The 11,507-nt window shown below is 35.6% G+C and overlaps 1 protein-coding gene across 1 annotated transcript; it reads left to right on the top strand.

Moving 5' to 3' along the window:
- The first annotated feature begins 7,020 nt into the window (after positions 1 to 7,020).
- Positions 7,021 to 10,531, top strand: LOC133331632 (protein-S-isoprenylcysteine O-methyltransferase-like). Its single transcript, XM_061540014.1, has 3 exons — positions 7,021 to 7,257; positions 7,318 to 7,689; positions 10,243 to 10,531. The coding sequence occupies exons 1-3, from the start codon at positions 7,021 to 7,023 to the stop codon at positions 10,528 to 10,530; spliced, it is 897 nt and encodes a 298-aa protein (XP_061395998.1). The 3' UTR covers position 10,531.
- Positions 10,532 to 11,507: the final 976 nt, after the last annotated feature.

Genomic DNA, 11,507 nt, shown 5'->3' with positions numbered 1-11,507 from the left:
AGACAATTTATTTCTAGGTAAAAAAATTACAAATGGATAAAATAAAACAATTCCAATTTAGCAACACGTAATGCGATGGAGAATTATTGGGAGAAAAGGATAGAGGAGAATCGTATTTTGAGAAAAAAAGAAGAAAGAACAAAAAAGTGAGCAAATCGAGATGTACAGGAGTCAAAAATAAGTCAGGAAATATTACCAACGAGTAAAACACCAAACCGAAGGCATTGGCACAGCACATCCTCCTGTAGAGATGAAAATTGAAACCTGGTGACAGATACAGACAGCGTGCTGAGGATCTGGAAGAAGCATTTTGAAAAGCTTCTGGTATCAAATAGTGGCAGTGAAGAAGATACCCCAGAACCAATAAGAGATAACGGTATAGAGTGTATAACGGTATACCACCTAGCCAAGATGAGGTCAGAATAGGAATTAGCCGGCTGAGGAACAATAAAGCAGCAGGTACCGATGGATTACCAGCCGAACTATTCAAAACCGGTGGTCAGATGCTGGTCAGGAACATGCTCCAACTGATTATTACAATTTGGCTAGAGGAAAGCATGCCCAATGATTGGAACCTCAGCATCCTATGTCCGGTGCACAAAAAATAAGAAAAGACAATATGTGTTGGCACATAGAGGTATTAGCCTTCTTCACATCGCATATAAAGTGCGATGGTTAATGACATTATTGGACCATATCAATGCGGCTTCAGACCTGGCAAATCCACCATTGACCAGATTTTCACTCTGCGCCAAATCCTGGAAATCCACCTATTCGTCGACTATAAAGCCGCGTTTGGCAGCCCTATCCGTTCAGAGGTGTTTAAAGCCGTGTCATTTGGCATTCCTGCAAAATTAATACGGCTATGCAGGAAAACTTTAACTGGTACAATGTCAGCAGTTAAAGTCGGAATGGACCCATACCGAACGAGGATTCAGACACGGTAACAGTTTGTCGTGTGATCTTTTTAACATCCTGCTGGAAAAGGGCATACGAGACGCAACGGTGAACATATGGTATAACGCGCAAGACGTCCAGTAGACTCGGACCAACTGTAGAACTTGATAACTACAACTTCGAGGTAGTTAAAGATTTTATATACCTTGGTACCGTCATAAATAGAACGAATAACATCACAATTCGGAGAAGGATTGTGATGATCATCAGATGCTACTATGGTCTAAGTAAACAGTTTAGAAACAAAGCCACTTTCCGCCAGACCAAACTCACACTCTACAAGACACTGATACTATCCGTTCTGTTTATATGAATCTGAAGCATGGGTACTTGCGCAAGCAGATAAGGCAGCTCTTGGAGTGTTCGAGAGTAATATTCTCCGATCTGCGTCGATGGTGTATCGCCGTCAAATGAACCATGAGCTATTCAATATATTCTCAGACATCGATAAAGTCAAACGGATCGAGCTGCAGCGACTACGTTGGCTAGGCCATCTTGTGAGACGAAGATGCCCCACTCAAAAGGCATATAAAAGCGAGTCAAGTGATGGTTAACGCAGAAGGAGAATGCCTCGAACCCGATGGAAAGATAAAGTAGAATTTAACATTTTGAAAAATGGTCTTTAGAATTGGATAAGATGCGCACAAGACTGACACGCTTGGACATTTTTTAACTCGGCTTATGGAACAACCATTCTGTCATAAGCCAGCAAAAAGCAAATTTACATATAACATTTAATCACGATTAAAGGATGAATCAGGGTTTATTTTCTTAATCACGCTGAATTTACCATGATTTATCATACAAATTTAAATCATCGTGCAGCAGGTTTTATTTTAAATCATGATCGAAATCATGATACTACTGAAATGCAACGCGGGTTTTGTACGAAAAAATACAACCCTCTCACAATGTACCAAAATTTGCAACTGTTTCACATGACGTTTATTTTTAAATTTAACGGTTGACAAATACAGAAATAACAGATCAAAGAAAAATAAAAATTAATTATATAATTTTTGTGTTTTAGGTGTTTTTTTTACTTTCCAAACGATCAGAGTATTGCAAAAACCTTTCCATTGTGGTAATTCTTCTATTCTTTTTCAAATTGTAAACAAATATTTTTGGCGCAAATTAATGATTTTGTATGTATACTAACAAACATCAGCTGATCGGCATATAGATCATGATTAAAGGTATGTGTAAACAATTAGGGTGTATTTCTGGATTTCGTTAATCGAGTCGATTTAAAATCGTATATGTAAATGTACTTTAAGTAAGTATTATTCGACTAATATAACCCTAACACTAATGGTGTTTTTACACGATATGTATTTTACATATGTGCTGTCACTTTTTTACATATGGAAATCGAACTCGTCATGTGAAACATACGGAAATTTCAATGTGTCAAAACGATATGCAATTACATATGTATTTTTTCCGAATAGGACGCGCTCTATTTTCGTATGTGAAACATAAGGAAATCAGCTGTTTGAATGAAACACATTGTTGGAAGAAAATATTTGTATTGGAAGTCAAAGAAAAGGATGAAAAGGCAACAATTACAAATTATTATTTCGTTTGTAGGTGTTTAATAAAAAAATTTATGTTGATTTATGAAAAAATAAAAGTGTTTTTTTGTTTATAGGTTATGTCATATGTAAAATACATATGCCGATTAGAACACAAAAATAAATGTTTTGTGTACGCTGCTAATTTTGACACACATAAGGAATTACATATGGATGAAATAAGTGACAGCACATATGTAAAATACATATCGTGTAAAAACACCATAAGCAGCTGCAAAGACATAAAAGTATAAAGATAGGACAATTGAATTGCCAAGTTGGCCGTTAGATGGCTTTTGCTCTGTTGTTACGATATCGTAACAACATTTTATGTTAATTACAAAGAGAACAAAATTTTTTACTCTCTGAAATGCAATGGAATAATGACAGAAAAAAACCTAGAGAGTTTAAAAATAATTTATATGGTTGGCAACATTTGGGAAATATATATGATGTGCTCCACAATGTGCAAGGCGAATTTTTGTCGCTGTAACAGAAATGTATTAAATATACAATAAGAACAGAGTATGTACATATGATATATAATTATTATATATTTATTATTATTATTTTAGGTTTTTAGTAATTTGAAAACTTTCTCCTACGCCATAGAATCGTTTTAAACGACACCCCCGATGCAATGAAAACACAATGTAAATAGTGAAAGACCGCGAAAAAGCATTTCAATTTGAAAACGTAAGAAGGGAATATATATTCACTACTTATTTCAATGAACTTAATAAAAATTTGGATACTGGAAAATATAGTGCACTATATAATAAGACTATATATGTTGTAATACGGATCTCAAATGGTTCAAATATACGCATATTGCACTATACTATGTTCTGACGTTATTCCTCTCTAATTATACCCTTCACCACACTGTGGTACAGGGTATTATGACTTTGTGTATATGTTTGTGACAGGCGAAAGGAAACGAAATAGACACATGGCTCCTTTTGACAATATGCATAGAATCACTTTCTGAGTCGATTTACGCATGTCCGTCTGTCCGTCCATGTATTTTTGTGAACAAAGTACAGGTCGCATTTATGATCCGATTTCGATGAAATTTGGCACAGCTCACTTATTTGGCCCAAGGACGAACCCTATTGAAATTGAAGAAAATCGGCTCAGATTTATGGTGTACCAAAGTCCCTATATAACTTTCGATTTGCAAGAAATTTTGCACAGCGTATTGAATTGTGTCTAGAAGGATGTGTGTCAAGTTTCGAGAAAATCGGTTCAGATTTAGATATAGCTCCTATATATATTTTCTTCAGATTTTATGTAAATGGGGCACCAAAGTCCCTTCATATATTTCGATTTGCGCGAAATTTGGCACAGGGTACTGAATTAGGTCCAGAATGATATGTGCTAAGTTTCGATTCAGATTTATGTAAAAGGTGCACTAAAGTCCCCCATTCTCGGTGTCAAAATTTTTTTATTAATTCGAATCTACTCTTGAAGATATAGCCGATTTATTTTGTCAGCATCAAGTGACGGCAAGAGTGATTCTCAAACTTTTAATTCATTTTTCTCGAAGCAGTGTTTCGCTAATGGCGGGCACGATAACTCATAAACTAATAATCCAATCGGTTTGTTAGTACCCAATTAATAATAAAACATTTTTTATACTTTTTTGTTGTTGTATAATTATTTATTTATTGCCATAAATGAGTTTTTTTCAATCACTTAATAATTTTGTGGGTTTTTATTTTTTGGATTTTTTTTTTTTTTTTAGGAGGAAATAAAAACTCAAGTGACGGAGGATATTTTAGGCATAACTATAAAAGATAGATTAAAAACCAGTGAGCGGAGCAGTATAGTCGGACGGGGCCGACCATATGATATCTTGCACAACTTCTACTAAAATTTGATTCCTGTAGTTCCATATTCTGATTACAAATATTCAGTACAGCCCTTCTAATTGCTTGTCTAGATTCCCTTCACCGTGGGTTGTACTGTGATGTTCGGCTTATAACTGTGCCTATAAATCGACTCGAAAAAAAAAACACAAAAATGAACTTTCGGTCCACTTCAGCCCAAAATTATTATCTGATCATCACCGAAAATTATGGGCTTTGTCCTTGACCATAACTGCAACCTCATGGAACATTTCAATGCGATCACCGCTATATTTCCGCCATCCAGTGTGGTAATGGTTTACTAAATTATATTTTAATAACCTAAACACCTGTTAATACTTAAGTGTAACTCCCGCAGCCGAGTACATACGACAATATTGGTATCAATTTAAAGGTCAACCACTCTATTCGCTACAGAACAAAAATGTTGTCATTTTTCACACAAAAGTCAGGGTCTATTTGACACGCTAAATATTGACGATCTTTATTTAAAACTGGCATGTTTATTCTTTGCCCAGATCCCATTCTCCGTGTAAAAAATCGCAATGTTGGGGTCAGAATTGCGGCCTTTGGAGCGACCAGAAAACCGACAAAAATAAAGTATTTGGTCCATTTCATCCCCTTAATATCAACTGATCTTTACCAAAAACCATAGGGATCTTCATTGCCAGAAGAACCCATCCTATATGCAAAATTTCGTGAAGATTGGTCTAGATCGACTCAGCTAGCCGAGATATGACGATCGGTATACTTAAAGATGGGTCTAGGACCAATATTTCGCGGCGTTACAAACTCCTGGGGCTGCACAAAGCTATAATACCCTGACATACGCTGAAAGCATTGTTGTTTTTGTATTCATGGGTCATTATTTGAATCCGCATCATAATCTTCAGGCATCCACATCAACAGGAAATAAACATATTGCAAACAAATTAAAAATTTATAAATAATTTATAAAATTTGGAAAAGTTTCTTCAGTTCAACCATTAGAGCCCAATCAGCCTTTATTAAATTATCATGGAAGTAATTCTTGCCAGCATCGAGACCTTGACCAACTTATCATCAGCTTCAAAATGACGGCCAAACATTTTTGGTGATTCACCGGGTATGGGTTCAATTTTAACCCAAATCTCTTTGATTCGATTGAGGTGACAATGTCAATAACGACAAACTCCTTGCTCGGCACACAACCATTTTCGACCATTACACCCATGACAAAGGGGGTCACGACTGTTAAAGATGAACTGTGGCAGGGGAACACGGCAATTGATTTAAATTCTTCAAATAAAGCACGCAAAAAAATTTAATTTCATACAATCTCAAACTTTACTTTGGTTACCATATTTTTCAAAATAATGAACATTGCTGTTAAGTATTTTTTGGTGAGAGAACATTAAAAAGTGCATTTTCCATTAAAATGTGTAGCCCTCTATAGCACAAATTTTACACTAATATTGGAAAATGCGTTTTGTCCAGTCTTTACGATTGTATGTCTTTGTAATACGGCTATGCAGGAAAACTTTAACTGGTACAATGTCAGCAGTTAAAGTCGGAAAGGACCTATACCGAACGAGGATTCAGAAAAGGTGACAGTTTGTCGTGTGATCTTTTTAACATCCAGCTGGAAAAGGTCATACGAGACGCAACGGTGAACAGATGGTATAACGCGCAAGACTCGGATCAACTGTAGAACTTGATAACTACAACTTCGAGGTAGTTAAAGATTTTATATACCTTGGTACGGTCATAAATAGAACGAATAACATCACTTTTAAAATTCGGAGAAGGATTACGATGACCATCAGATGCTACTGTGGTCGAAGTAAGCAGTTTAGAAACAAAGCCACTTTCCGCCAGACCAAACTCACACTCTACAAGACACTGATACTATCCGTTCTGTTTATATGAATCTGAAGCATGGGTACTTGCGCAAGCAGATAAGGCAGCTCTTAGGGTGTTTGAGAGTAATATTCTCCAGAAGATCTATGGGCCGATCTGCATCGATGGTGAATATTGCCGTCAAATGAACCATGAGCTATTCAATATATTCTCAGACATCGATAAAGTCAAACGGATCGAGCTGCAGCGACTACGTTGGCTAGGCCATCTTGTGAGACGAAGATGCCCCACTCAAAAGGCATATAAAAGCGAGTCAAGTGATGGTTAACGCAGAAGGAGAATGCCTCGAACCCGATGGAAAGATAAAGTAGAATTTAACATTTTGAAAAATGGTCTTTCGAATTGGATAAGATACGCACAAGACTGACACGCTTGGACAATTTTTTTTAACTCGGCTTATGGAACAACCGTTCTGTCATAAGCCAGCTAAGTAAGTATTATTCGACTAATATAACCCTAACACTAAGCAGCTGTTTTCAACCTAAAATGTTTATACAATTTTCGACATAGAGGTCCCTGGTTCAAACATTTCAAACAATTTTGTTTTGATTCTGCATTGTTATCAGTTTTGTTTTGTTCCATATTCTCATTTCACGACGACGTTTTGCGAAATGTTGGCTTTGTAATGTCAAGCCAAAAAAGAAGACGGGCATACAAATTCTTAATTTTCTAATTAAATTTTCCAAAATTGGTATCCAAAATTGCACAAATCCATTACAATGTGCATAAATCATTTGCAACAACACATTACACCATCCCGTCGACTATGTCGTGAGGGACGAGTAAGTCTTGTCTGCTATTTGGTCACAATATCGTTGATTTTGTTGCCATCCATACCGCAAATCTACTATGGAGCAGTGCCAAATGTTTGGGGTGCACGAATGTGGGGACCGGCATTATATTTTGCCCTGATTTGTATGGTAATACGTTTTGTATTAAGGGATACCGATTATCAGGTGAGTCGATGTGGATTTCTGTAGAAGAGTTTAATAAATTGTTGATTTTTTGTTCTTTAGGTTGGCATACGTTCCGCTTTTTTAGGCTTTGTGGAAGCAATTAGCATATTGACATTATGCTTCGCCCCCAATGTTTGGAAACAATTCGGCACGTATGGCTTGTTTATGGCATTTTTTCATTATTCCGAATTCCTGGCCATTGCCTATTGTAATCCGAAAAGTTTAACGGTGGATTCGTTTATGTTAAATCATTCCTGGGCCTATGGTATGGCTGCCGCAGCCAGTTGGATAGAATTTGTTTTGGAAGTACATTTCTTACCCAGTTTTAAGGATATTTACTATTTGTGGGTGCTGGGTGTTTTGATGTGTTTGTTTGGCGAAGTTGTACGGAAAACAGCGATGGTTACGGCCAGTAGTAGTTTTACACATTTGGTGAGTTGAATAAATCTTGATTTTGAAATAATGAGTCACTGATGTTGAATATGAGGCGAATTAGTCATATGTCTATAAAGAGAACTATTGGTCTTTTTAAAGACATGTGATCTCTATACAGACCAATTGGTCTTTATGAAGACCTGTGGTCTCTATACAGACCAATTGGTCTTTATAAAGACTTGTGGTCTCTATACAGACCAATTGGTCTTTATAAAGACCTGTGGTCTCTATACAGACCAATTGGTCTTTATAAAGACCTGTGGTCTCTATACAGACCAATTGGTCTTTATAAAGACCTGTGGTCTCTATAGAGACCAATTGGTCTTTATAAAGACCTGTGGTCTCTATACAGACCAATTGGTCTTTATAAAGACTTGTGGTCTCTATACAGACCAATTGGTCTTTATAAAGACCTGTGGTCTCTATACAGACCAATTGGTCTTTATAAAGACCTATGGTCTCTATACAGACCAATTGGTCTCTATAAAGACCTATGGTCTCTATACAGACCAATTGGTCTTTATAAAGACCTGTGGTCTCTATACAGACCAATTGGTCTTTTTAAAGACCTGTGGTCTCTATACAGACCAATTGGTCTTTTTAAAGACCTGTGGTCTCTATACAGACCAATTGGTCTTTATAAAGACCTGTGGTCTCTATACAGACCAATTTGTCTTTATAAAGACCTGTGGTCTCTATACAGACCAATTGGTCTTTATAAAGACCTGTGGTCTCTATACAGACCAATTGGTCTTTATAAAGACCTGTGGTCTCTATACAGACCAATTGGTCTTTATAAAGACCTGTGGTCTCTATACAGACCAATTGGTCTTTATAAAGACCTGTGGTCTCTATACAGACCAATTGGTCTTTATAAAGACCTGTGGTCTCTATACAGACCAATTGGTCTTTATAAAGACCTGTGGTCTCTATACAGACCAATTGGTCTTTATAAAGACCTGTGGTCTCTATACAGACCAATTGGTCTTTATAAAGACCTGTGGTCTCTATACAGACCAATTGGTCTTTATAAAGACCTGTGGTCTCTATACAGACCAATTGGTCTTTATAAAGACCTGTGGTCTCTATACAGACCAATTGGTCTTTATAAAGACCTGTGGTCTCTATACAGACCAATTGGTCTTTATAAAGACCTGTGGTCTCTATACAGACCAATTGGTCTTTATAAAGACCTGTGGTCTCTATACAGACCAATTGGTCTTTATAAAGACCTGTGGTCTCTATACAGACCAATTGGTCTTTATAAAGACCTGTGGTCTCTATACAGACCAATTGGTCTTTATAAAGACCTGTGGTCTCTATACAGACCAATTGGTCTTTATAAAGACCTGTGGTCTCTATACAGACCAATTGGTCTTTATAAAGACCTGTGGTCTCTATACAGACCAATTGGTCTTTATAAAGACCTGTGGTCTCTATACAGACCAATTGGTCTTTATAAAGACCTGTGGTCTCTATACAGACCAATTGGTCTTTATAAAGACCTGTGGTCTCTATACAGACCAATTGGTCTTTATAAAGACCTGTGGTCTCTATACAGACCAATTGGTCTTTATAAAGACCTGTGGTCTCTATACAGACCAATTGGTCTTTATAAAGACCTGTGGTCTCTATACAGACCAATTGGTCTTTATAAAGACCTGTGGTCTCTATACAGACCAATTGGTCTTTATAAAGACCTGTGGTCTCTATACAGACCAATTGGTCTTTATAAAGACCTGTGGTCTCTATACAGACCAATTGGTCTTTATAAAGACCTGTGGTCTCTATACAGACCAATTGGTCTTTATAAAGACCTGTGGTCTCTATACAGACCAATTGGTCTTTATAAAGACCTGTGGTCTCTATACAGACCAATTGGTCTTTATAAAGACCTGTGGTCTCTATACAGACCAATTGGTCTTTATAGAGATCATAGGTTTTTATAAAGACCTGTGGTTTCTATAAAGACCTGTGGTCTCTATACAGACCAATTGGTCTTTATAAAGACCTGTGGTCTCTATACAGACCAATTGGTCTTTATAGAGATCATAGGTTTTTATAAAGACCTGTGGTCTCTATACAGACCAATTGGTCTTTATAAAGACCTGTGATCTCTATACAGACCAATTGGTCTTTATAAAGACCTGTGGTCTCTATACAGACCAATTGGTCTTTATAAAGACCTGTGGCCTCTATACAGATCAATTGGTCTTTATAAAGACCTGTGGCCTCTATACAGACCAATTGGTCTTTATAGAGATCATAGGTTTTTATAAAGACCTGTGGTCTCTATACAGACCAATTGGTCTTTATAAAGACCTGTGGCCTCTATACAGATCAATTGGTCTTTATAAAGACCTGTGGCCTCTATACAGACCAATTTTGTCTTTATAGAGATCATAGGTTTTTATAAAGACCTGTGGTTTTTATACAGACCAATTCATTCTTTTAAAAACCTTGGTTTCCAGACGGATTTAATCTGTAGATTTTTTTGAAAATATTTTTTATTTCATCTTCTAATCCTCTTTTTTCACTTTTCCTTTCCAGGTACAATACGAAAAGGCAGATGATCATAAACTAATAACACATGGCATCTATGCCTATTCCCGTCACCCCTCCTATGTTGGATGGTTTTGGTGGTCAATTGGTACACAAGTGATTCTAATGAATCCCATTTGTATTGTTGCCTATACGATAATAAGTTGGAAATTCTTTCACGATCGTATTTATTGTGAAGAATTTTCATTGTTGAATTTCTTCCGTTCCGATTATAAGACGTATCAACAAAATGTTCCCACGGGCTTACCATTCATTAAGGGATTTATATTGGAATAAATCTCACAGTCATCCCTCCAGAAAAGATAGAACGGAGTGTTATTTTTTCCACCATAAAAATAAATTTTATTTTTTTTTTATTTTGTAACAAAGTTTTTGTATTTTAATTTTTTTATTTTCGAATGAATTATAACAACAACAAAGAGTATATACAGTAATTAAAAAAAAAACAAATGTTTGCCAACTAATTAGTTTAAAGTTCTCATTAACAAATAATAATGTATGAAATTTTGAATTAAAATTCATATAGACCTCGACATAATCATTTAATTTTTAAATTAACCATTAATTAAGACTAATAATATAAGTAAATGTAATAGTTCCAATTAATAAAAAAATAGAAAAAGTTTACGAAACTGAAAAATATTGAAAATTGTATTTTTAAGATATTTAAAATCGGAATTTAAAATTATATTTGTTGACGCCGAAATTGCGTGCAAAAAATAAGAAATAAAAACACGAACGTTTTTAGATTTAAATTAAAATAAAGGCAGTTGCTTTATTGATAAAAAATCGAAGAGTGGAAAAATAGATAGAGTGACAGATTACCTGTTGTTTGGTAGGCCAACGAAAAGAGAGTCTTTGAGTGTCAACAATAATAAAGGAAGGTGGCGTCGGCGCTAATTCCATACTCGTTAGAATCTGCCATTTGACATTTCAATGTTGTAATATTACGGAGTATGAAGATTGTAACGAATATGGAATTCAATGCGTTTTGAAACACAATAAAAGTGTAAACGCCCAAGAGAATGAAATCAATAGATTTTCTAAATTAAACATTGGCGACCCCCTTGCAACATTATTAATGTTGTAACACTCCAAATTATACAATATATAACTTAATTTATAAGTACAAATAAGATAGAGTAGGACAGTGCAGTTTTGTGAGCAATTCATAATAATTTCATTTATTTATTTCTTTTTTCCAAATTAAACACGAACATTTAATATATAAGAATTAAGAGTGGCATACTCCA

The sequence above is a fragment of the Musca vetustissima genome, unplaced genomic scaffold (genome assembly GCF_032173495.1).
Source record: "Musca vetustissima isolate MV318-11 ecotype Yass unplaced genomic scaffold, APGP_CSIRO_Mvet_v1 utg72969, whole genome shotgun sequence".
NCBI classification, from domain to species: domain Eukaryota; kingdom Metazoa; phylum Arthropoda; class Insecta; order Diptera; family Muscidae; genus Musca; species Musca vetustissima.
The sequence above is the reverse complement of the archived record's forward strand: the minus strand, read 5'-3'. Positions and strand labels throughout refer to the sequence as shown.